At 34.3% G+C, this 27500-nt stretch overlaps 1 protein-coding gene across 10 annotated transcripts in view; it reads left to right on the top strand.

Moving 5' to 3' along the window:
* Positions 1-27500, top strand: part of LOC145261095 (serine/threonine-protein kinase TAO1-like) — a 315191-nt gene that overhangs the window by 97434 nt on the left and 190257 nt on the right. For all 10 annotated transcript variants that reach the window (XM_080119286.1, XM_080119289.1, XM_080119287.1 and 7 more), the window contains exon 2: positions 20773-21007. In XM_080119286.1, coding sequence (XP_079975412.1) covers positions 20876-21007 — 132 coding nt within the window. In that variant the 5' untranslated portion in view covers positions 20773-20875. The remainder of the gene's footprint in view (positions 1-20772; positions 21008-27500) is intronic.

Here is a 27500-nt window from a genome sequence, read left to right as displayed (position 1 = left end):
ACATACATACATATATACATACATTTTCGCTTTTATATATATATAGATTATACACACACACACATCTGTAATATATATATATATATATATATATATACATACACACACACACACACTCACATAATTTTAACGGTTTAACAAATTTTTTTTTTATGAACCTTTGCTTATTTTTGTATTTTTAATTTTCGTATTTCTAAGTGGTGAAGAGATAAGTAACCTCCCTTTTAATTTTTATTTTCGTTTTTTATGCGACTCATTTTTATTTATTCTATTTTTCTTTATCAAATAATTAAATATTTGATAAATACATATACATATAAGACTTTAAAGTTACCAAAATTTTAAACTGTCTCCACTCCATAAAACTTTCCCCCCCAAAAATCTCACTTGAAACTTGTACTAGTAATCTCTATTTCAATGTTATTTTGGAAATACTTGTGTGTATTCTTCCAACGTTTTATTATTATTATTAAGCAATTATTAATTGGAATGAAAGAAAATGCTATAGTGGAATGTACTAAAAATATTCTAACCTAGTGAAATGAGATGAGGAATTTGAAAAAAATATAATCAATTATCTAACACATACAGCCTAATTTTCCTCATACAATAAGTAAATGGTTAGATTTCCCTCCCCCTGCATTCGTCACATAATCAGTCCCCCTCCCATTGGAACTGCTTGCTGATTTGACACCTATACCTCATTATTTGTAATTTACGAGTGGTTAAAGAAAAGGTACCCCTCCCCCCCCCAAAAAAAAAACAAAAAAACAAAGTTTGTATTCTTACCACTTTAAGAAATTTATTTCCAAAAGTAACCTATCCCTCAGGTCCATTGTTATCACTTCTCATGTTTTCCTTGGCTTTCTTTTGTCAACTGACCTTACTACCTCAACTGTTCTACATCTATTAATTCAAGAACACTCATTCCTTCTTTTAATATGACCAAACCAATGGAGTCTCCTGGTTTGCACACATCTCTTTATACTGTCCTAATGCAATCTATTATGTTAGCAGATCTGAGTCCTGCAATACACACCCATATCATTTCTCCCTATGTAACACATTCTCAATCTTAACTGACCAGGTCTTGCGAAAATATAAAATAGTATACTGGAGTGTGATTTTTCACAACATTTCGATCGATGTAACCTTCAACCTTCTTCAGGTGTATCTTGTCGAACTTGGGAATGTTTCTGTCGCAAGGACCTGTGGTTCAGCAGTTAGATATATTCTTCGGAAGGTTAAAGGTTCAGTCCTCAGTGTGGGTGACCAAAAAATAAAATTGCGAATTATTTAGAACCTTTATCCAGTCATAGCTGATGGAACAAGAGCACGCTACCTCTGTGAAGTAAATAAATTTTGTCAAAATTCCCGAGTTCCACAAGACACACCTGAAGAAGGTTGAAGGTTACATCGACCGAAATGTTGTGAAGATCACACTCAAGATAAGAATGGTAGTCCAATAAATCCAAATATGAATAACCAATCCTTATCTCAAAAATTCAGAAATGTTAGTATAATTTTACTTCTATCTGTTATTTATTTTCTTAGTTTTTATTTCTGTAACACTTTTTTTAATCACAAAATACATGCTAAAATATTCCTCAGTTTTGAGAATGAGTTATTTTTAAAAATACTTCCATTTTAATTGTTCTAATTAGTTGTAATTTGCAATTAACTTGCAAGTGACCAATCTTTTACTAAGTTTCTATCAGTCTTACCCTCTCTCGCTGCATGTTGTTTAACTCCACTCTCTTATTTTTATTTCCCTAATCTAATTTGTCAAAAAAAAAAAAAAAAAAAAATGGAGGTTTAGAGTAAATTAGAAGCCCTGGTACGATTTCTTATGATGATTGAAAAAGGATTTATATCGCATTAAAAATAAGTCCATCTCAGTATGGCGAAGGATGTATAGTGTATAAATATGGTATTTTGGTAAGAGAAGAGGCAATATAAGAACTAGCTACATTAGCATTGATAGCGTTCGTTATGACGGTCCTTCCCTCCTCCTTGTGGCTTGTGCCAAATATTTTAATAAAAAATTATTTTAATTGAAAATAAATATCCAAGCCTCTTTTATCTACATGATATCTATTGTTTTTGTACAAGGAAATCACCACTTATCAAGGCCCGAAGGCCATTCAGGGATAAAGGTTAATGAATGTAAAGTGGTAATGTAGTACTCGTTAATGGTGCAAATTGGGTAAAATTTGGATTATTTTAGGGAACAGCTCAAGAACTTGTTTGCATTAGACTTGAAGGCTACCATATTGTAGTCGGCCGGGAAGCAGGCCAGTGGAACAATATTTCATCAGTGGGCAGTTTTGCAAAGAAGTTTTGTTCATGGAAGCTGCGTTTAGATTGAGGCACAGAGTGGGGGAAATTTTTGATAGTGGTTATAGCTAGTTGAGTGGGTTTTTTTTTTTTTTTTTTTTTTTTTTTTTTTTGTGAAAGTTTGGCAAGGAGAAACCATAGATTGGAGCTCAGACGAGTATTTGCCATGGGAATAACAGAACAAGCAAATGAATAAAAACTGAATTGGAATAAACAAAAGGAAGTATCACCATAAATAGTATTACTATTTAATATAGAGACATTTATTTTTATTTAACTATCTTTGCAAACTCGCTAATTCCTGATTAAAACAATCGAATCTATACTTAATGGTTGACCGAACAGATAACTTTTTTTTTGCTATATTTAGCTTTATAATGGGCACATTTTATAAATACTTGCGGACTTATTGGCCTTGATCCAGACTTGAATGACCATCAGAACAAATTGTTCAAAAATAGGTGCAAGTTAGAAGTGTAGTTTTTCATATCAGCAACTTCTCTCGCACGATTTGATTTGGTTATTTTCAAGTTTCGCCTGATATCACCTTTATTAGTTGCACCATTTCAAACTTGGGAGAGAATCTTTGTCAAACTCTGGGACCTATGCAGAATGTCTAATTAAACCCTTTCCTTCAATCCACTGGCAGTTATTTATCTCCCTCCACGGCAGGAAGATGTGATGCAAGGACCGGAAAAGGAGTTCTGGCAACCAAAAATGCCTGGGCAGCCTTGTTGGCAATCCCCAGTGGAAGCGCCCCAGGCGTTAAGCAATAAACCAACTCCTTCTCAAAGAGAGAAGACAAGGCCTGGGAAAGAACTTCTGGAACTATCTAGGATCAGCAACCACAGTCAACATGGAAAAACTTGTTTCTGGAATGGCCTAGGCTCTGTCATTATTAAGTATACAAATGTCAAATGTTCAGCATCAAAGTTTTAGTGTAAGATCGTTTCTCAGGCACATTTTTTACTATTAAATCATTTATCAACACTCATCAGAAAGCCAACAGTTTTAGTTTTTTTTATCTTTTTAAATTGTGTGTGTGTGTGTGTGTGTGTGTGTACTAGAACAGGTAAAATTAATTTGATGTGTATAACATTTTTGCATCCCTTTTACGTCCCCATATGAAGATTGAAATCTAGATATAAGCATACTTAATTTTAATCTTTCATAATTTTTATTCTAGAAAATCTTAAATTTGAGATTTGATCTTAAGTCGTTTAAGACATAAGTTAAAATTTAAACGATTTTGGTTCATCAGTGTCTAATGATTGTTGGACATGATGAAAGTCTCACACTTAATGTCCACCACGAACAACGGTTCAGTAAGACAACTTAGAGGATTACACGAATACTTTAACCAAGACCACTCATCTATTTCATACAAATTTGTCCCTTTCGTGGAATATGTCAAATATTAATAATATACATGCTTGATATTTCAAAGAAGTTGAAAATCAACTTAGATGAACATTTTTTTTTTTTTTAATGCAATTTCAATATCAGTTATTAAAAATAAGCTCGTAAACCAAAAATTCAAGTTTGACCATTGAACTAATTGAAGCAAAATATTTATTGCTGAATTAAATAGGTATTTTCAAAAGCTGACCACTGAAGTATTAAGAGTTCATTTCCAAATGCTTAACACGTAAGTTTGCAATGTTCACGACAGTAAAAACAACTGAACCGTTTTCTTTTTTTTTTTGTTTTTGTATGACTAAAAAATGTTTAGACATTTGGCCAAACAAAAGATGTGCGATTGAAAAGATTTTGCTTGCGTGCAAAATATTTTTTTGCTTTCTAAAAAATATTTTGCTTTAAGTAACGCCTTCAAGAGTAAACTAAAAAATACAGGGTCTCATAAAATGTATTCGTACTTCGAATGACAAGAAAACCTTTATTTATGAACATAGTGAAATAGCTTTGAATACAGAAGGCAAATCTCTATCTCTACTATTATATAAAACAAATTTTGTGCGAGTTCGTTCCCTATTTACTTTACATGTCTGGCAGTGTTCTTAGATAGGTTTTGTATCAGAATGACTTCGATAAGTATTGATAATCCAAATAATCTGATGAAAGAAGGAACAGGCGATTTTGACCAAAGTTAACATCTTACACAGCCTAACATCAGAAGTGGATTTGAGAAGTTTTATTACCACACAAGCAGAAAGGTCAGGCAAAAAAAAAAATTAATGGTAGGTTCTTTGATAATGACAAAGATGCATTCGAAAGGAATCTTTGTTTAGCACACAATTGACTTTTGTATTTTAAACTTTAATTCAAGCCATTATATATAAAAAATAATTTTATAAAATGTACAATAGATTCTCTACAGTGCAATGTAGATTACAATGTATTGTGGACTCAGTCACTGTGGGGAGGTATGTGAAGTTTCCTCCCGGTGCACTGCAATGGGCCCCCAGCTAGAGCATGCAGTCAATTGATTTGATTGAAAAATGGACTATTTCACTGATTTTTCAATGACAATAAAAATATAGGAACGTGAAACATTCGTTAATTATTATTCAATCCCGGGCAACCTCTGATCTTTCTGCTAGTCTAATTTAAGAATCATGTTTGCAAATGTTCAAATTGATGGCCAATATTATCCACACAACGTTGATAACAGTTAAAGTATGAGTATTTTTTTTTTTTTTTTTTTTTTTTTTTTTTTTTAAAGACACCCTGTATATTGGACAAAGTGATAAAAAAAAAAAGGTCAACTGTTGAAACTCCTTATCACTATAGACTAAGGATGAACACACTTTTGATGGTTTTGTACCGGATGTGCTTTAAATGTAATTTAAAAAAAATATTTTCTTTAAATAATTCGGCTGTATATTACAAAATAATTCATTAGAAGCTGTTTATAAAATGAACATGTAAACGAAGTGTTTGAGAGTATTTTAGTCTACTGTATATAATTTTGTATCATTAAATTAAATGAGAACAATCACTTCGTTAATCTGCAATCCTTTATCTGTATAAGAGCCAGGTATGCCCAAAAATGGAGTACTGTTTCCACATCTGAGATGAAGTTGCTCAGCGAACCCTATCCAGTGTTGATAGTTCAAAATCGGCTTTGAAACCTAGTAGATGATGCCCTTTTCTATTCCCTGTAACCTCTTTCCCATAGAAGAGACCCCGCAAGCCTGGCTCTGCTCTATCGTTATTTTCATGGCAACTGCTTGACTGAACTCAAATCTATGGTCCCCTCTCTCCAAACTTTCACAAAAAACACGCAATTAGCTACAACCACTATATATGATTTCCCCCACTTTCTCTCTCTGCCTAAATCTAAACACAGATTTCATGAATAAAGCTTCTTTCCCAGAACTGTCCCCTTGTGAAACAATATTCCGCTGGCCTGTTTCTCAGTTGAATATAATATAGTAGCCTTCAAATCCAATGTAAACAAGTTCTTGTTGAGTCATCCCCATAAATCAGATTATATATATATATATATATATTTATATATAGTTAGGATAGCTGAAAAACATTTTGCTCAATCTATTTGAACAAAGTGATAAAAAAGATTAACTGTTAAAACTTATCACTAAGACGTTGCTTTTGGTGTTGCAGGAATCACCTCCCCACCCTCTTCTAAAGATTGTTCTGAAAGACAAATGAAATTCGTATTTAGATTCATCAGACTACTGTTATCAGCTTTAAGTATTATTTTCACAGCGTTTTAGTTGATGTAACCTCAGACCTTAGGGTGTATTTTGTCAAACTCTGGAATCTGCACAGAATTTTGAATGGAACCCTTTATTTAAATCACAAGTTCTGTTGGAGATTCCATGCAGATTTCCGAGTTGGACAAAAATTCCATAGTTCGACAGAATACACTAGAAGAAGATTGAAGGTTACATTGACCGAAACCTTGTGAAAATAACACTCCAGATAGAAACAGCATTCTGAAAAAATCAAATATGAATAGTTAATCCTCATCTCCCCCCCCCAAACATAATGACAAACAAAATATTGATATTTTCTATTATATAAAATTAAGTCTCAGATTTTTCAAGTTAAACCTGCATAACAATGCATCTGTCTAATCGATATTTGATTTTGATTAGCCAAATGCAAATGATCACTTTATTTTTTGTCAGAAAACAAATTCTGTTGATTGCAATTTGTCTTACTCAATAACATTATTTAAAGAATTTAATTTTTACAAGAAATTAATCCATAGTTTTTGAAAAAAAGTCTCTTTAAAAATCATGCTTTTTGTAAAGCGTTTTATCTATCTTGGAAAATGTTATGTGTTAGATCACCCATTGAGCACTGGTTTCGATTGTTTCAATAAAGGTTTAGTGAGTTTGTAAAGCCAGTTAAATAAAAGACCCAAATCTCTAGATTAACAAGTAATATTACTTGTGGTGATACTGTATTGTTTATTCATCCTGATATCTATTATCTGTTGAATTACTGCAGCTTTTAAACTATTTTTAGAGGCATATATTTTTTTTTTTTAAATAAAAATAAAAAGGCTTTCTTTTTTTTTTTTTTTATGACAATTACTCCAGACAAGACATGAAGCCACTTAAAAAATACTTCAAGGTCAAAAATTTGCCAATGATAAGTGTTAGATGGAATAGATTCTATAGATTCTAATTTGGGGGAACTGCAATTCTTTCCTTTTTGTCAGAAACATCGGTCATGGAATACAAAGACTAAAGAACAAAATAAGGGAAGCTCCTTATAACAATTTTTAATGTTCATGAGTTTTTGTTTCATTAAAGAATTACTCCTCCCTCAACATATACTCTTTGTCTTAATTTTGACTTCATTGAAGCTAATTAAAGTTGGTGGGTTGGGGGGGGGGGCTGCTTTTTTGTGCTGTTCAATCCTCTCTAACTCTAACACACACACACACACACACACAAGTTAGGAAATTCAACTTTTTTCCCTCATTAGCAATTCACATCCATTAACAGCGTAGCAAGTGAAATATTACAGGGTAACAAAAATAAAAATGCAACTTGGGAAAAATAAAATTTTGAATAATTAAAACAAGTGTGCACACAATGCACATGTTGGTGTTGGCATGCACATTTATACTTGTGTGCATGCATGCACTATTTTTGTTTATAAGGGAGACGTCACTTATCAAGGCCTGAAGGTCTCTCGAGGATCAGGATTAAGTGTGGGATAAGTCTTGAGGATAAGGATTAAACTTTAATTCAAGCCATTATATATAAAAGATAAGTATTATAAAATTAACAAAAGTTAACACTGAAGTTCAATCTAGCACTTGCCATGAAAATAACGATGGAACAGAGACTAGCGACGTTTCTTCTGCGAGAAAAAGGTTGTAAAGAGAAAAGAACAGTTTATTAGATTTCGAAGTTGGTTTTAAACCCTGTCAAGGCAGGGAAGGGTGCTTGTACTTTTGCGCGTGTTTACAAAAATATTTGGAAATAATCCCTCATACTAGAAAATATTAAATTAATCTAATTATAACTTATTTGCTGAAGGATTGCGTTAAGTTCAATTAACATTTTTCTATCGGCAATTTTACAATTTTGCATTTTATTTCAACGCATAAAATTCAAAACCGTTACGGTTGGTTCAATTAACTTCAATTTAAACACAAATTCTGAAAAAAAAAAAAAAAAAAAAAAAATCTATAACTTGAAAGTGTGAGGGTCATAATTTTCTGAAAAATCTGAAAGTAACAGACTGCCGAGTAGGTACGGCTAGTCTCCAGTCTTATAAATAAATCAGACCCCACCACCGCCCCATCCCACCCCCTCTTAAAACTAAAAATCTACATTAAAAAAATTGTTCCATCAGCGATTTCCAGTAAATATTGGTCCATGTTAAAAAATTTTTTTTCTTTTCAATTAATTTTAATATTAAATTCTGAACATTTTTTAAGTCCTGAATAAATTAGACACAAGGCCATTCAAACGTTTGAGTCTATAGTTATCCTTGTCACGCTATCTTTTTAATTGTCCAAACTATTTTTAACTAGTCTTAAATCATATTACATTCACTTCAGAGGTCGTCCTACCTAAGATTCCATGAACCGATTTTTTATACTACACTTTGATCTTAGTCAAAAGGCTAAGGAACTATAAAATTATTAGATCGCTGGAATGCTGGGAAGTGCACTTTGAAATATGGGCTAGGTTTCGTCATAGGTCAGTTTTTTTAGTGTTATTATGGAGTAATTTGGAAAAAAAATGCTGTCTTAAGTTACTTAAATCTATTATATAAATCATAGTTGTTTGTGTATGTCCAGCTAAAAAGGAATAGATTGAGTGACGTTAAAAGATGCGGTTGAGAGACAGACAGTCAGATAAGTGTTAACAGAAATATGTTACACTTACTCCGGCCAATGCCGGGTAGCCCTGCTAGTAAATAATGAAAGGCAGAGGAGTTGTTATTCTCACAGTGAAGTCTACCCAGACATGTTTTTATGTCTTTAATAGTATTGCCATTTTATATTTGCGCTTATTGGTGAGTCTGTTAACACACCATACTTAGAAACAGTTTGTGGTTCAAATCGCACATATAGCATATTTATTTTTATTCTGATTTTTGTCCCCCAATAAACTAACTTTTCAAATTAGTTTTAAGATTCTTTCGTTGTATTATAATTTTTTTCCCTAATTAAGATCCTAAGCAACGTTAGGTAGCTTTAGTGTGTGTCATTTAGAAACAGTTTTGCAGTATTACAGCTCTTCATTATGATTAGACTAGCACCCATCTCAAGCCAGGAAGGAACCTGCCACCATTATCATGACCGTGGGACAAACACTGATGGTAGATGATGCTTTAAACATTGAATACCATTTGACAGTGCTCTATTTGCTTATTTACAAAGAACTTTGCATCATACTAAATAATGACTGGTAGCACTAATAATATTGTTTAGCCCAAGAAGTGCCGGGGCACACACACACATTTGTTCGCATCTGCCTATCTTGGAGAAACAATAGAGTTCTGCATCTTAGATTAATCCATTGAATTGCAGCATCTACTGTGACTGTGCAAGCATATCCTGTATCAGCAATCGGTTGCAGTTGCCATAGATGTATGTGGTGTTAGTTTGTGAGAACTCTGTTGCATCCCTCTGTCGTCCACGATCTCCATTGCTGGTTTCTCCTCTCTTGTTTCCTCTTGGAGCAAGCTTTTACAACTTTCTTCCAGTGGTTGCGGTCTTCAGCCACAAGCTCCCAGCCTGCTGAGTCAATGCCACCTACCCACATTTTGTTTGCAGACATTCTTATAGCACAAGATAGACTTTTCTGCTGGTCTAGAGCTGGTTTCAAGTTTGCCATAAAGAATATCCCTTTGGGATCCTCCCATTGTCCATTTGCCAAGCTGTCAAGGTGAGCTAATCCGTTTATCAAGGCCAAAAAGTCATTTAAGGATAAGGGTTAATGAGTGTTGGGTGGACAGTGAAACAACGCTGATCAGTAATGATGGAACTTTAGTTTAATTATTTAAGAGGACAGTTCAGCAAGAACTTATTGGCATTAAATTTGAAAGTGACCATGTTATAGTCGGTTGGGAAGTAAGCCAATGGTATTGTGTTCAACAGATGGACAGTTTTAGGAAAGAAACTTTGCTCATATCGTTTAGTTTTGGCCACAGATAAGGGAAATTGTTGACAATTGTTGTAGATAGACGAGTGTTTGTTGTGGGGGGGGGGGACCATAGGAGCTCAATCGAACACATGCCATGAAAATGACGATAGAGCATAGACTCGCAAAGTCTCTTCTGTGAGAAGGACGTGCGCACTTTATTTTATCCAGGTATGTTGCACACAATATTTTTGAACTGTTGATCCTTTGCCCAGGCAACACTGAGTAGATTTGTTAATGTTGAATACTTAGAACCCCCCTCCCTTTGTAAAAAAAAAAAAAAAAAAAAAATTCTTACAAACGAATTTAAAGTGGATAGATTTTGCCACCCCACCACCACGTGACTGTCTGACCCCCCCCCCCCCCACACACACACTTCCTCTTTAGTAGAAATGAAAAACCCATAATGTTATGGAGGAGGAGGAATGGGGGGGGGTAGAAAATACCTTCCTGTTCTAATTCTGTTAACCTGATTCTATGATGCAACATTGATCTACAATCACGGTCAATGCATTATTCAAGGGTTTCTCTCATCTGCTCTTTCAGTTCTTGGTTTTAAAAAAAAACTTGCACACACACACCTTATTTCTTTCCCTGTCATTAAGTTGACATTATCGGTTTGTTCAAAGTATTCGCATTTAGCTGCTTTCAACATGATCCCATTCCTTAATTCGTTTCAAGAGCACCAACTCAGTCCTTTTTTTTTCCTCTCTCTCTCTTTCTCCTTATACTTTAGGTGTTGTCTTTTAAAATTAGTGTGGAGGTAAACTTTGAACCAAATGGGTTCCCCTTGTTTTAGTAGTCCTTATTTTAGAACAACCTTTCTTAATAGTGGTCACAAAGTTAAATTGGGGAGGGGGGGGAGAAAAGACACCAAGAACCACAAAAAAAAAAAAAAAGAAAAAGTGTCCATGCAAAATAAAAAAACTGAAGTATTTTCTAGTTAATTATTTCAAATATTAACTTTATTCAATTATATATATATTTTGCAAAAGAGTCATCACTTATCAAAACGTGGAGGAAAGGTTAATTGAGTGTACAGTAGTCAATAGGAAAATGTAGAAATCGTTAGTAGTGGAAAATTCAGTAAATTGGATTACTTAAGAGGACAGCTCATCAAGAACTTGTTCACATTGGACTTGAAGTCAATCATATTGTAGTCAATTGGAAAGCACAAAAACAGCTCCACAGGCATGCGGTTCTAAGAAAGAAGCTTTGTTCATGGAATGTATGCTTAGGCACAGATAGAGAGTGGGGGAAATTGATAGTGGTTTCAGCTAGACAAGTGTTTCTCATGAAAGTTAGGCCAGGGGGGAACCATAGATTGGGGCTCAGATGAGCACTTGCCATGAAAATAACAATAAAGCAAAGACAAGCTAGCAACATCTCTTGTGTGAGAAAGAGGTTGCAGGGAAGAGAAAAGAGCATCCCCCACTAGGCTATGAAATCTATTTTGAACTCTGTCAAGGCAGGATAAGCTGCTTCTAGCAGCTTCTGTCCAGATGTGGCAACAGTACTCCATCCTTGGACATACTTGGCTCTTATACAGATAGAGAATTGCATCAAATGGAACAGGAGAATTGATCTCACCAGTTTTTCAGCAGCCTTGGCAACGGATTTGATGTATGTGTTCTATCTTAGATCAGGAGTAAAGTTCAGACCCAGAAGCTTGTCAAAACATGGAGCCTCCCCAAAACGAGAGCCATTCATTTCAGTTGATGCTAGACGGGGAACAAAACGTTAATAAAGAAAGAAGCTTGGTTTTAGATGCATTAAAATTAACCAGCCACCTGTTTTCCCCATTGAGATCAGAGAAAAGAGAATCAGAACTTGATCATTTACGGCCTTTGAAGTGTTGCCATAGATAGTAGTGTTGTCGGCATAAATGTCTAGGAATGATTTTATGTGACTTGGAAGATTATTGATGTGGATCAAGAAGAGTTGGGCCCAGGATGGAGCCTTGAAGGACTCCAGCATTAATGCTCTGGGCTTCTGATTTCTGCCTATCAACCACTAGAAAAATGATTTAATAATTGAGAGGACATTTCCAGTTATACCGTAGCTGGAGATTTTTTGGAGTAGACCTTTATGCCATACTATATCAAAGGGCTTTGATATGTCAAGAGCAATTGCCCTAGATATAACTGTTAGCACATCTGCTGTAGATTTAGCAGAACGGAAACCATATTGCATGTCCCTGAGGAGGTTATTTTTGCTGGGGCAGTTGACTACTTCTCTATTTAACAGATTCCAGCAACTTACTCATGATGTACAAGAGACATATTGGTCTGTATTGAGAGGGAGATGACTGATCACTTGAATTTTTTTAAACCTGTTTAGGTCATGGCATTTCAAAGCTTGAGTCAGGAGAGAATGACCAAAATAAAAATATAGATAAAAACTAACATACTCATTTCATATATAAATGTTATGATGAAGAAATAGGATGATATGGTTAAAAAGAATTAAGAAATATTAAAAGTAGGTACAATATGTGAGCGAATCGGAAGGGTAGTATGTATGTATGCAGTCAGGTCATGTAATATGCTACTGGTACCATGTAACCCAGTACTACCTGCCCCATGGTCGGGTCACTGGTGACTAAATTGGTTCCCCCACTAGACTTGTTTGGTGAGGAGGGCAGCTAGTCTCCCTGAAGGATTAAAAACAAGACCTTCCAAAGGGCAAATGAACCCATTTTTCGGGGTCAACGGCCAACTAGCACCGTGTGTTTGTGTGTGCTGGGGTAGAAAGGGCTCCCGTAAGCCGTGGTGAAGGCAACCTTTCTAGGAGAAGCAAATCTCTGATTTAAAAAAAAAAACCATAAAGCGGGAGACCAGTACCCGCATTAAGCTGGTCTGCAGTTTAACTTGTTGCTGGCTATCTCGCTCTTGCTTGTTGCTGGATCTCAACATTTTGAACTGAGAGAAACTTAGCTGTCATACAAAGCTAAGACTCTGTAACATCATCTGTGTATAGATACTCGCTCAGGCATTTGTCTATAAAAATGGTCCTGTAGCAATGGAAGTCATTTTTAGGCTCATGGACTTTAAGTGCCTGAGGGAGTGGCACTCGTCTGACAAGACGTTTCAATCATCATGTAGGTATGTATGTAGGTAATAGTAAAAAGAAAAATATGGGTCACTATGAAATAATGAGGATCATTAAAGAAGAGCAAATAAAAGGAAATGAAAGAAATAGAAAAAGCAAATAGAGATACAGAAATATATAAATGGTCATTACGCCAACTGAAGACGTCTCAACATTTTTCGATAAATCAACAACTTTTATAGATTTTCGGCTATGCTGAACACGAATATCGCAGGGAAAATTAGCGGCAACAAATAGTTTGAGATATAAATACCTGTATTATGCATCATAATTCCTAGTAGCTTGAATTGGCCGCCATCTTATCTCCGTGAAACGGGATAGTCAGTATGCGATGTGTGTAGTTAAGTCTACGAGATGCAAACGTTTATTCAGCGTCATTTCTTTCGGAATATCCCACTCCCACCTTCCCATGTTAAGAACCGCTTTCAGAATAAACATCTGCCCATGTTAAGACTAGCTCTCTGAATAACCCCCCCACCTTCCCATGCTAAGAACGGATTTCGTAATTGCATTGAGTTAACTACACAGATCGTCTGCTCACTGTAGCGTGCGTGCACACGCTCTATATACGATTTCATTGAAACAAAGATAGCGGCCAAATAAAACTACTAGAAATTACGTAACAAAATACAGGTATTTATATCTCGAAAACTATTTGTCTGCGCTAATTTTCCCTGCGATATTTGTTTTCAGCATACCCGGAAGGTTGAAGTGTCTTCAGTTGGCGTAACGGTGACCATGGACCATATAAATAAAGGTGCAAGTCTATTATTGGGCCGAAAATGAAGTCGGTTACATGGAAAATCTGCAAAAAAACAGTATAACGTACGTACTTGTCAATGCATGTACATGTCATATTCCAAAAATCACGTAAATCGATCAAGTAGTTTTTTTTTTATTTAAGAAAATCAAATATTAAAGCACAGTTAATCGAGAATAAGTCGAGCGCCATGTTGGATCGACACCATGTCAGCTAACGCCACCTAACAGCCAAATGCGATCCACGGATCAAAGAAGGGGGAGATAATCGCCTTTTTTAATTATGAATTAACTTAATAAATAAATAAACTTGACTTCTAGTAAAAAAAACAAACTTTTTTTTTTTTTTTTTAGAACAGAGGGTTATTTTCCGTTTTAGAACAGACTTTAATAAGCGAACATGAAAAACTTAGATGAAAATATACAAGAAAAATAAATAAAATAATTTTTTTTATTTTAAAGAAAATCAATTATTTATTAAGTTAATTCATAATTAAAAAAGGCGATTATCTCCCCCTTCTTTGATCCGTGGATCGCATTTGGCTGTTAGGTGGCGTTAGCTGACATAGTGTCGATCCAACATGGCGCTCGACTTATTCTCGATTAACTGTGCTTTAATATTTGATTTTCTTAAATAAAAAAAAAACTACTTGATCGATTTACGTGATTTTTGGAATATGACATGTACATGCAATGACATGTACGTACGTTATACTGTTTTCTTGCAGATTTTCCATGTAACCGACTTCATTTTCGGCCCAATAATAGACTTGCACCTAAATAAAACCCTATGAAATTAAAGAAAATAGCATCCAAGAAATTTATAACGTGTGTGTTACTGACCAAATAGATGACCTTTGAGTTGTAATGGATGACATCATAAAGGATTTCTTGCAACTGTTTGTTTGACTTCATCCCTTTGTGATGTCATCCAGTGTAGTATATAGATAGTACATATAAAAATCATAACTAGGTGAAAATCTGAAAATTCAAGAGTCAGTTGAATTTTTCTTATTTAAAGCTCTCTGGTGGGAGGTGTTTTTCGGACGGTTCTACCACTTTTGCCTTTATACAACAAATTAACGCTAAAAACAAGTAACAACGATACAGGTATGTTAGAAAGATGAGTATAAAGTAATTTACTTTTTAATTTATGTGACTAGAAGGGTCAACTGGCATTATATCATCATATGCAACATCATATTAAGGAGTTTGCTTTAACAGCAACCTTGATATTGTCTGCTAGACATCTTACTCACTGGGCTATTAGGATATATTGACACACTTGACCTAATGTTAATAATGGATTAATTAACCCTTATCCTCGAGTGGCCTCTGGGCCTTGATAAGTGGTGACACCCTTGTAAAAAAAAAAAAAAAAAAATTTCATCGTGTAACATGTTAGGAACGTGTCATTAGCTTCTTTAAGGAGTAGCTCGAGACGCAGAACTACTTCTATAATGTTCACATGCAAATTGTACATGTAAACAGGAGGTACCTCACTCCTGACACAATCCTCTATCTTTTACGAGAGCCAAATACGTCTTCAAATGGAGTATTCATTCCACATCTCTGGAAGAGCTGCTCTGAGAAACCTATTCTACCTTAATAGTTTAAAACTGGTTTCAACACTTAATAAGCGATACCCTTTGCCACAGAAGAGACATTGCAAGCATGTCTCTGCTCTGTCGTTATTTTCATGGCAAATGCTCATCTGAGTCCCCTCTTGCTAAAGTTTCACAACCCCCCCCCCCCAAAAAAAAAAAATACACTGGTCTATATCTACAATTACTACCAACAATTTGCCCCACTCTATATGTGCATGAATCTAGATGCAAATTCCTTGAACCTAGAACTATTCGCCTGGGGAACTGGTCCATTGGCTTGCTTTTCAGCTGACTACAACATGGTCATTTTCAAGTCCAATGTAAACAAGTTCTTGTTGAGCCACCCTCTTATATAATCAAATTATACCCAATTTCCACCACTGACGATGACTATGCTATTGGCTCTGACTACCATACACTCATTAACCCTTATCCTCGAGTAGTGTTTGCACTTTGATAAGTAGTGATTCTCTTGTTAAAAAAAAAAAAAAAAATTAAATTACACTCCCTAGTATGTCTTGGTGTTTAGAGACAGATATAATAAACAAAATACATATGCAGAGAACTCTATATGTCATCTTTTCACATTGGGTTTTTATCATATCCATTTTCTCCCTTTTTCCCGTTTCTTGCTTTCTCAACCCCCTTGAATTCCTTCAAATTGTCTCGAACTGTTAAATGACCTTTTTAATGCAAATATGATAAATTTCATTATTTGTTTCCTGTGATGCATTAACAAGCAAAATTTATTATATATTTTGCGAACCTCTTCTCTCTGAGAACCGCATTCTTCAAAACTCCATGGAATAAGATTTATTATTCGACAAGGAATACAAATAAAACAATAAAAAAATTTTGTATACCTTCCTTTATACGTTTTTTTTTTTTTTTTTAAATTTGTAAAATAAAAATCTTGATATTGAAAATTTATTCACACACACACACTTCAGAATAAAATTATATAACAATCAAATGGTATGGAAACCTGTGATTATAAGTCTTAAAAAATATTATTGGCAGTAACATTGTATAAGGACTATCCCATCTAAATAAAGATTGCTCGATATACAAGATAGAGCAATAATACATAGAACAATTAAAATCTTTTGATTTGAAATTTAACCATTTCACGTCATGAATTTTTAATTCTATTGAATGACTAAAATTTGAGATATATATATATATATATATATACATATACATATATACCCCCCCCCCCCCCGTAACAGGATGAAACAATTGTACGCTTGTATAGTAAATAACTGAACCTTTATTTTTTTTCTTAGATGAGTAAAAAAAAATGTCTGTTTTTAGTGAAGCGGTATACTATAGATATATTGTATATAGTCATCCATAGACAGATTGTTTTGCTGTATCACAGGTATTCAGTATAGCTAAACCAGTATCTTTCCCAGGCCCGGGATTTAAAAAACAGTCATCAAATTAAGTCTGTAGCTCTGCCCAACAAGGCTATGGGATCACTGCCGTTGATAATGATATCTAACAATGCTTATACAAACATTGATCCCTACCTACTTTCACAACGCTCCATCTGCTTTTATTTAGAAAGAGTTTTGCATTATGCACTAATATATATTTCCCCAAAACCTGTGGCCTTGGAGGGGAGACAAAAACTTGCTGTTATGGTTTCAAATGATCTGAAATAACAGCAAAGGGATACTTGATTCCAAATATCTCACATGTTATCTCTCCCCCTTTTGGAAATAGGATACAATTATAAATATTTCCAGTATCAAATAATCCTTATACACTTTGAAACTTAATGTATAAAAACCAAAGAGAGGAGATATAACATGTGAGAAATATTTGGTATCAAGTCTCCTCTTGCTGTTAGTTCAGATCATTTGAAACCATAGCAAGTTTTAGTCCCCCCTCCATCAAGGCCAGAGATTTTGGAAATATATATATATATTTTGTGTATTTAGGCAACATTTTTCATTTAAGCAAACATTGTTAAACAACTCTTTTGCTTGATAATATATTTTATTTTTCAAATTTTCTAACCTATCATTGCTCTGTCAACGTCTACTGACATGGCATTCATAATAACTTAATTTCTTTCCATTCGTGTGTTAGTTGTTGGTAGCCTGGAGGCAAAAATGCTAGCCTATGAAGCCTAGGGAGGATTTTGGACTGGGTTTGAAACTCCCAAACAACATCAATTATCATTTCCTACACTGATGGTTGCACAAACATGAAACGGTAGTTATAAAATTGTTGATATTTATTTAAAAAAATAGAAAAGGTGGAGTAATCTGAGCTATATTTAGGGTGTTGGTGGTGGCCCTTCGTAAAAATTCAAATACTTCGGATTTGGATGAATTTTAACAGCAAGTATGAGACCTCAGTTAATAAATATTCCCCAAATTTCAGTTTCTTTGGAATATTTAAGGTTCTTAGGAGGCATGGTATGAACCCACCCTCCAATTTTTCTTTCTTTTTTTTTTTTTTTTTTATGATTTGCATTTTTGATTAATTTTATCCATTCACATTAAAAATCCATTATGCCAGATTTCTTGAAAATGTTAATTTCTTAAGAACCCATAAACTCGAGCCTTACATTTTATGATCTTCTCGAATGAAAATTATATAATGGCTCATGGTTGGAATAAGGATTCTAGATATAAATCATATCTTCATTTTAATTTTCGTAAGAAGATAAGTGGTACAAAACTATTCAGTTCAGGGGTGGGGGGTAATTTTGTCCGTTCAGGAACAAGTGTTTTTGTACTTTATATTATCCATATTATATTTCTCTGAGTCTGTCTATCCGTTTTATTTTTTCTCAATAACTATTGAACAGATCTGGCTGAAATTTTGTATGCATTTTTGTCATGCTAAAAGTACAGCAAACTAAGTAGTATAGTATCCATTCGATGCACAGTCAGGCATAAAAAGGGATTAGTATTTAATGCAAATTTAACCATATTTAACAATAAATTTGGCATAAGGCACTCTTTCTAAGTTAATGGCTATAGGGCTCAAAAAGTCTAGTATGTAATGTAATTGTGTGTGTGTGTAATATATATATATATATATATATATATATATATATATATATATATATATATATATAGTGTGTATGTGTAATAAGTCCCTTTCAGATACACTAGTTTTGTAACCCATACTCCCTTCATCCATCACTTCTTTAGTATATTATTTTTCCCTTTCTACTTATTTGGAAGTCTGTAAAAGCTGCTATTTAATATTACTGTTGGAGATATTAGGGAAGTGTTCTCTCAGATTTGGGGGTATGTATTTCCATTTCCCAGGGGCTGAGTACCCCCCCCCCCGTCTCCATTCTCTACTTATTAGCCTTTAAACTTTTTTTTTTTTTCTCTTCAAGGTCAAGTATTTGTCTCTGTTAGTTTTTTTTCCCCCCTACTCCCCTGGCATGTAACTATCATTTAATACTCAAATAAGGCAGGTGGCGCTCTGCCTGCAATGCCAAATATCTGCCTTCATGTACAAAAAAATTCTGTCGATGTACGAGTTATGTTTTTTTTTTCTTTTTTTATACATGGGGGTTACCACTTATCAAGGCCTAGAGGCCACTCGAGCCGTAGGTATTTTAATTTTTATGCCTATTTTGTGTGTGTGTGTGTGTGTGTGTTTGAATAAGATTTAAAAAATTTTATTTATTAAAGAAATTTTTTTCTATTTTTATATATATATATTTTTAATGTGTATTATTTTTTATGTATTTTTTTATATCATTTTTTTTTTACATATATTTTACCCAGTAAGGCATATTGCCATTTAGACATAAGAGGATCATGTCTAACAGGAGACTGTGGACGGTTGAGCAGTGAGATGTCTGTTCACATTGCATTTAAACTTTTGCGGGTTAGTACAGTCAAGGAAGCAGGAAACCAGGAGGGAATTCTAAATCAAGGAGAAGAAACTGCTAGGGTAGAAGGCTTTTCGGCATCCAGGGACCTCAACAGTTAGGGGGGGGTTCGGATTTTTCTGCTTGTTGGGTTAGTCAAGAGCATGTACATCAAGGGGGAGCACAAGTGCTATGAGTTCATCAGAGATGGTTCTATTTGAGTACTTCTAAAACGGATGCAAGGGATGCAACATTGAAATGATGGGATAGAGGTTGGAGTTTGGCTGTTGGTATGGGACCTATTAGATTGGAGAGACTTAGATTGGAGCCTTTCTAAGAGTGAGAGACTAGTGGTAGGTGCACCGGCCCAGATGTGGCAACAATATTCCATGCATGGGCAAATTTACTTGCATATGTACAAAAAGCTCGTCTCTGTATTATTAAATTTTTGTCGTCATTTTCTATATATGTTTCTCGCTTCTGTGACTTATACATTATTTTTTTTAATCGAATATTTATTCAAATCCAAAATACAATGCCATAAAATTAAAAACAAATACTCATCTAGCTACAACTTCCCTTATCTTCTATCTTTGCCGAAAACTAAATGAAAACTAAACTTGCCTAGAACTGCCAGACTGTGGAACACTATACTGTGGGGGCTGCTTTTTTGGCTGACTGTAACAGTTGTTTTCAAGTTTAATATAAACAAGTTCTTGAGCTATTTTCTTAAATATTACCAAAGATTCATCATGATGGTGCTGTCTCCCCATATACCCTGACATTCATTAACCCTCATCCTTAAGTGGCCTTTGAACCTTGATAAGTCATGATCCACCCCATAAAAAAAAGTCATTAAAATAAATTTTCAGGATAGCAGAAAATGGATCTTTGGTTTCCTTTCGGTAACCTCATAACTCTTACTTCCTATATTTTTGTCATTTAGTCCTTGCATTCCATGAGCAATGTTTCTTACAAAGAGGAAAGAATTGTTATTTTGCTGGCTCAGACTCTATATCAATCATTTATTGTTGTTTTTTTTAACCCTGAAAGTATTTATATATATAAAAAAAAAAGTTATCAACTCCATAGCCCCGATTGTAATTTCAATCTAGTTTCCTTGTATATTCTTTGTAGTAGATGGGGGCAGCAGCATTCATCTTAGGCAGTTTGAACCGGCAACCTCCAAAGGAGGTACTTTCATGGGAATATCAAATTCACAAGCAGTCCCTACTTGGATGTATATCTTAATCGAGGAAGGAAGTTCTTTCAGGAAGGTATCGATATCCTCTTTCATGCAGCAAATGGTATTCTCAAATGGTCACCCATGTAGTACTGGCCAGGCTCAACATTGCTTAATTTTGGTGATCTAATGAGAATCACTGTCAATGCGATTATGCTGTATTTGAGTGTTCTTTGATAACGTATAAAGAATGTTTTACTGATTTGATTTACTATTCTCACATTATTCTTGATGTGCTAATGTGTTTTTTCTTTGCTTTTCCAGGTTGATGAGGCATTGTAAAGTGGATGAGGTTATAGATGAGTGTACATAGGGCGCTGTGTTTGTATTCACCTAGAGAGACCGCAGGTCGTGAGGAGCTGTTACCATGCCTTCTCTACCAAAACCAGGAAGTTTAAAGGACCCCGAAACTGCATCTCTCTTCAATTTAGAAGATCCAGAAAAGGTTTTTACAGAACTAAGAGAGATCGGCCATGGCAGTTTTGGCGCAGTGTATTTTGTAAGTATACATTATATTTTCTTCATTCCCTCACAATTAGTTGATTTTATTTATTTATTTTTTGTGTGGTAAATATGGAAATTGCTCCAGACAAGGCATAAAGCCACTTAATGTAAAGAGCTAACAAGAATTAAAGATGATTATTGAAAAGACAGGAGATATCTCTATCGACTTTAGTCTTAGTTTTGAAAAGACTAAGGTTATTGGTAGGAGGAAAACAGTCTGTAGGAAGTGAGTTCCATGAATCTTCAGTTCTTGGAAAAAAGCTACTGGAATAGAAAGCTGAAATACGATAAGATTTCAAGATAGCAAATTGATGGAGATCACCAGACCAACGAATAAGACAAGCGAGAACAAAAGAAGCAAAGAGTAGATCTGACTGTTCTGAAAAACATCTGCCATAACAATATTTATAGAAAAGACTGAGACTAACAAAATTGTTTCTGAGAGAAAGGTTGCAGAAAAAGGGTGGGAGCCAATCAAATTACAGACACGTTTCTGCTATTTATCTAGAACCTTCAAATAGAACGGAGATTCACCAATCAAAATATGACAACAGTACTCCATATATGGTCTGATAGTAGATTTGTAGAGATAGAGAACAGCCTCACGCATGAAAACCTATTTAGAGCTATAGAGAACAAATTTTACGACAAGTGGAAAGTATATATATTTTTTTAATTGGAATTCATTATTGAGATAAGTATTATTTAATTTCTTCGGATGTATCTTGTTGAACTCGGGGAATCTTTGTCAAATTTGGTAATCTACATGGAATTTCGAATAGAAACCTTTATTTAATCCATGGAGGTAGCATGCTCTCATTCTGTCAACCAATACTGGGGAAAAATCCTAAATAATTTGCAATGGAATAGTGAGTGCCACCTACACTGAAAATTGAATCTTCAACCTCCAGAGGAGTGGAACTTAAAACTTAATTTTAACAAGTGCATTATCCATTATGCCATGGGTCCTTTCATTGCACTCTTTCCAAGAATAGTAATACAGTAGTTAAAAATATGAGAATATTTTTAACTATCAGCTACTAAAAGATGCAAAACATTGCGCCCGTCCTCTTTTAAATTTTTTTTTTTTTTTAAATTTTCATAATTAAAAAAAAATTTGTTTTAGTAAAGATTTTTGTCTATAAAATATATCAAAAATTGAATTATTTATGTTTTATTTTTTCTACTTAGTCCAAATCTATTTTCTAAGCTACTTTTTTTAAAGCAGTTTTGACATTTGACATTTAGTTTTTTTCTAATATATGTAGTTTTATTTTTTTCCTCCAGATTTCTAAAAACATAGTGTAGCCCGTAAAATCACAATATTGTTTTCATCATTATCAACTATCTGGTTGTGTGTGTGTGTGTATATATATATATATATATAATTATTATTTTTAAAATATAATTATCCACTGCCGCGTGTTTCGTCATCTACGACTCAGAGTGGCTGAATCTAGCGAGATTCGAAATTGGGACCCCACGGTAATGAGCCTAAATTCTTTATCCGCTCGCCCATCTTGTACGATTGCTTGGATATATCACGATTTATTTATTTTTGTTTTTTGTTTTTGCAATACGTTTTGAATGAATTCAATTATTTACGAAAGTGCATTTTAACCTAAATATGAGTTGGGAATAATAAATATGCAAAAAAAAAATCAGTCTTCTAAAAAAAAAAAAAAAAAAAAAAAAAAAAAAAAAAAAAAAAAAAATCCTGATTGATGTACTATTTTTTGTTTGCAATATTAAGAGGAAGTAGGAGTTAATATTCTTCTATACAAATAAGATCCCCACAGGCTGCCTGTCGTTGTCATCGACAGAAGCAGCCGTTTTCTGATTGACACATAAGTAGTTTCTCAGTAGAAAATGTCATCTCTCAGACTAGTGATGTAACCAACATTGGCCATGGTATTTCAACATCAGGAACAGTTGCTCTCTTTCTTCTTTGGATGTTCTGATAGCAGATTTTTTTCCTCTCTTTCCTGATGGCCTGTAATAATGGAAAAAGAAAACCACAAAACAAAATGCCACTAATATTCTTGCTTGATGACAATGTTTTAATATTTCACAGCACTGTAAGATGACATATTTCCATTGCCTGCTCACTGAAGGGGTGTGGTGGGGTGTGTGGCTATAGACAAAGGACAAAATTCTGAAAATGGTGAGCGACTTCTGCCAGTTCATTAGCCTAAGAAAAAACTTGTCTTTTTCATCACCTCACATTTTAGACTTTATTTTGCTAAAGTACACGAGTGTGTGTGGGACAGCTTATCAAGACTGAAAGTACTCAAGGATAAGGGTTAATGTCAGCTACACATTGAGACACCACTGTGATAATTGTTAATGGTAGAACTTAAGTAGGGTTTAATTATTTAAGAGAACGACGTAACAAGAACTTATTTACATTTAAAAATGGTTATAGTCAGCTGGGAAGCAACCCCATGGTATTGTGTTCCATAGATGGACAGATCTAGCAAATAAACTTTGCTAATAGAATCTTTTAGTTATAGGCAGAGATAGTGAGGGAAATTGTTGACAGCTGTTGTAGATAGACAAGTATTGGTTGCAAAATGTTTTACAGGAGGCAGGGGAACCATAGATTGGAGCTCAGTCGGGCACCTGTCAGGAAAATAACGTTAATTAACTTCTGATAGAATTTTCCACACTTAATTAAATTGTCTGTGGAAAATGCCATTTTCTGCATCCTATTTTTACAGCTACAGTGGAATGTTGTGATCATTTATCAAAGTTTGGTGTTGTGGCTCGGTTATTCTTCATGGGGGGAAAAATACCAAACGTGAAATACACGATTCTAGGCTGTGATAAAATGCAGTTGTAACTGTTCATTTTGGCAGTACTCGTTTAAAAAAAATGTCAAAGGCAATTTTTATCAGCATGGTTATGTGGCAAAAAAGATCTTTTCTCTGTACTAGCAGTTTAGTCCAGCTTTGCTCGGGCCCTATGTACTGTTCATAACTTCATGTGCATATGTATATATTAAAAAGTTTGACTCCTGTCCAAGGAACCAACATCTAAAATTTCAAATGTTTAGACCCAAAATTGGTGAAGGTGTTTGGTAGAGTTTTCAAAGGTCAAATTGTTAAACTTTGACCCCTTGACAACCAAATTTCTGTCTGAAAACCAATTAAAAAGATTTTTCCAAATATCAATACTCCTTATGTCAAATATCGAGTCTGTAGACAGAAACTTGACAGTTTGGTAGGGAAATGTACAGACAGACACAGACAGTTTATCTTTTCTAGATATATATTTTAGTGATGAGGAAAAGGTTCTTTGGAGTAAATTTATGAATGACGAGGGCGGGAAGATGAGTGTCTTAATTCAAGAATATAAGAGTTGTCTCTCTTACAACTAACATTTCATTTTCTATGCAAGTTTTTAAAAATGTACAAATAAAAACTATGATGACTTCACTTGTATCCTGGGCGACAGCATTTTTCATGCAGTCAATTATATATATATATATTCACCTGTCACCGCTTTTTTAAAAGATGGAATTGCCCGATTGTTGAAGACAAGATTCAAGCAAGCAAACATGCCTGGATGGTCTAGAGTTTATAATTTTGTAGATATATACCATTTTTTGCACACTATCTTTACAGATCTGGTGAAATATTTACCAAAGTTTGGTGCTGTGGCCCAGTTACTTTTCAAAGGAAAAAAAATGCTAAGCAAAAAATCTGTGAAATAGACGATTTTAGGGTGTGGCAAAATACCGTAGTGCCCTAAAAAAAAAAAAAAATTCAAAGGCAATTTTTCTCATCATGGTTATAATCGCAAAAAAGATAGAAAAAAAAATCCGTGGAAGTCTGACTATAAAGTAATTTAAAAACAAAAAAACTTGACATCAACTCGTGGAAAATTTGCTTATTTATTGAATTCATAAAACCTTGAAAAACATGGCCACCCATTTTAAAATCCATTTTTTTTTTTTCTCTCCAGTTTTGTATTTAATGTTCTGCCGGTATTCATTCCAGATTCTGAGTTATGCAACATAGCCATTTTCAGAAAACTTTGCCGACATCCAATCAACCATAGACAAAATGCACCACTTTGCATCTAAGATTAGTATGAAGGTGAATACTTCAAAAAAGAAAAACCTCTCCACAGGATTGCTATCCTTCGATAAAAGAATGATTGTTTTCAGTGAAGGAAACCTTGGAGGAAGTCTCTCTTCAATTACTTTGGCCCCATGTTCGTCGCCACTGGTCAGGATCCTGCTGCTGATATCAACATCGGGATCAACAATGCTCAGCACGCTTTCAATCACCTATTATCACGTCTGTGGTTTTGACTTGAGAAAATCATTATAGTCAAGAAAACCTGGATCTATCAAGCATTTTTTCAGACAATCTTTCTCTATGGCCTCATTTTGGCAATATTGGTGCATTAAAAAAATTTCATTATTTAAGTCAAAAGTTGCTATTTATTTATACATGCTCTGGAGCTAAAAAGGAAAAACAGTATCCATTGAGCATAAATCTTAAGTCATTATATTAATAATATATATACGGCATAATCACAGTGACACACCGGTTCTTGTCAGATCACCGAAGTTAAGCAATGTTGAACATGGTTAGTACCAGATGGGTGACCATTTGAGAATTCTAGGCGTTGTATGTGCTCTCGACTTATCTTGGCATTTGTTTCCAGTCGTCTTGTACATACACTTCACTTGCAACTAGTATTTAACAATTTCGACTCAGGAGGGGTGTGGTTGGAGATTGTGCACCTCCTGCCACAAAAATTTCATGTGCAGGCACCCCTTCGTGGGTATCCATAGTCTGTTAAAGACTGAAGGAGCCTTATATAAGTAGTAGCATTCATGTGTGTGTCCGTATACAACTCTCCTTACAGCCCACACCACTGGACCGATTATGATGGTTCCCCACCTAGGGATGGTGCACGCCATTTTACAAGGTCAAAGTCATAGTATATGTATGATGGTCTCCGACCTTGGGATGGTGCACACTATTTTTCAAGATCAGTAGGGACTTTGCTAGCATCCCCCCCCCCACACACACAGGGTGTCCAAAAAGTCACTGAAGGGATTGGGATCTAAATATATTCTTTATTTTTTTATATCTTTTTGTAATATTACCATCATCTGACTAAGCCATTGGGAAATAAAAAAAAAAAAAAATAAAAAAAAAAAATGCAAAATTCAAACAATCCTTATTTATGAAAAATGTCTTTAAATGTTGCCAATTTTCAGCTTCGCATATTATTTCTTGCTATAGCAATGTCAAATGGCCACCATATTCCCCCAGACTTGACTAGTTCCGACTTTTTCTTGTGGGGGATATCTTAAAGAAAGAGTCTGTTAACAAACCTTAAACCCTGAATGGGCAACATTTAAGACATTATTTTTCATAAATATTGTTTAAATTTTGCATTTTTTTTTTTTTTTTTTTAATTCCCAATTGTGTTAAAATTACAGAAAGATATTTTTGATATCTTTTAAGTTCAAAACCCTTCAGTGAATTTTGGACACCCTTTTGTGTGTGTGTGTGTGTATATATATATACACACATAAATAAATGAATTTAGCTAATTTTGCTGACTCCTTATCTTATTCAAGTACAAATATGTGCCCCCCCCCGGCTTCCCTCAATAAGAGGTTAACATTCACCAAAAATGGTGATTGCAGATTTATGTAAATATTGAAAATGCCATTTGTCCAATGTTTAAAGAGCATATGTATTATAGCTATATGAAGTTGTTTTAATTTCTTCAGACAAGTTGAAATAGAAAAAAAACTTTACAGGCTGAATGGAGTTAATAACTGAAATAGGTTAGATTTATTCATTTTTTATTAAAGTAAAAGCAAAATATGTTTCTGTAAAACTATATCTTGTTTTGTTTTTCTCAAAAAAATGAAAACTAATTATTACTAAAAGGTTAAGAGTCAAAGCAGTTTAAATTACATAAGAAAAAAAATTTTATTTGAAAAAATGCACACACAAAACGGGTTAGTTCAAAAGTCATGATACCATCTCTTGAATAACTGATATAATTGAGTATTCACTTGGAACCAATTGGTTGTTATCTGTTGTGGACTAATTATTCCTTGTATCAAATTATTCTGGCATTGCTGTAATAATATATATATATATATATATATATATATATATATGTCAAAATGTGTGTGACCATTTCGTGTATGTCTTCAAAAGGCTTTTCTCGCACACGCTCCCGGGTTTGTTACTATTGCTTACAACTGTGTATATGGGTCCTATATCATAATATGTAGGATTTGGGAACCCGGGTCGTCTCTAGATTTATTTACGTCGACTTTTATGAGATTCGCGCTATTTCGCTTTGTGCCCGGTTTGTCCTGCATTTTAGTATAAATACAGTGAAAAACGTTGGGTTCTCGGCTTTTGCTCTGCTTTCCCCCCCTTCCCACCATCATCTGGGGAAAGTGAAAACTAAAAATAATGATCCCGCGATGACCTCATTTA

This window comes from Euprymna scolopes, chromosome 37 (assembly GCF_053919585.1).
Source record: "Euprymna scolopes isolate OS-2025 chromosome 37, ASM5391958v1, whole genome shotgun sequence".
Classification (NCBI taxonomy): domain Eukaryota; kingdom Metazoa; phylum Mollusca; class Cephalopoda; order Sepiida; family Sepiolidae; genus Euprymna; species Euprymna scolopes.
Note: the sequence above shows the minus strand (reverse complement) of the source record. Positions and strands in the feature narration are given on the sequence as shown.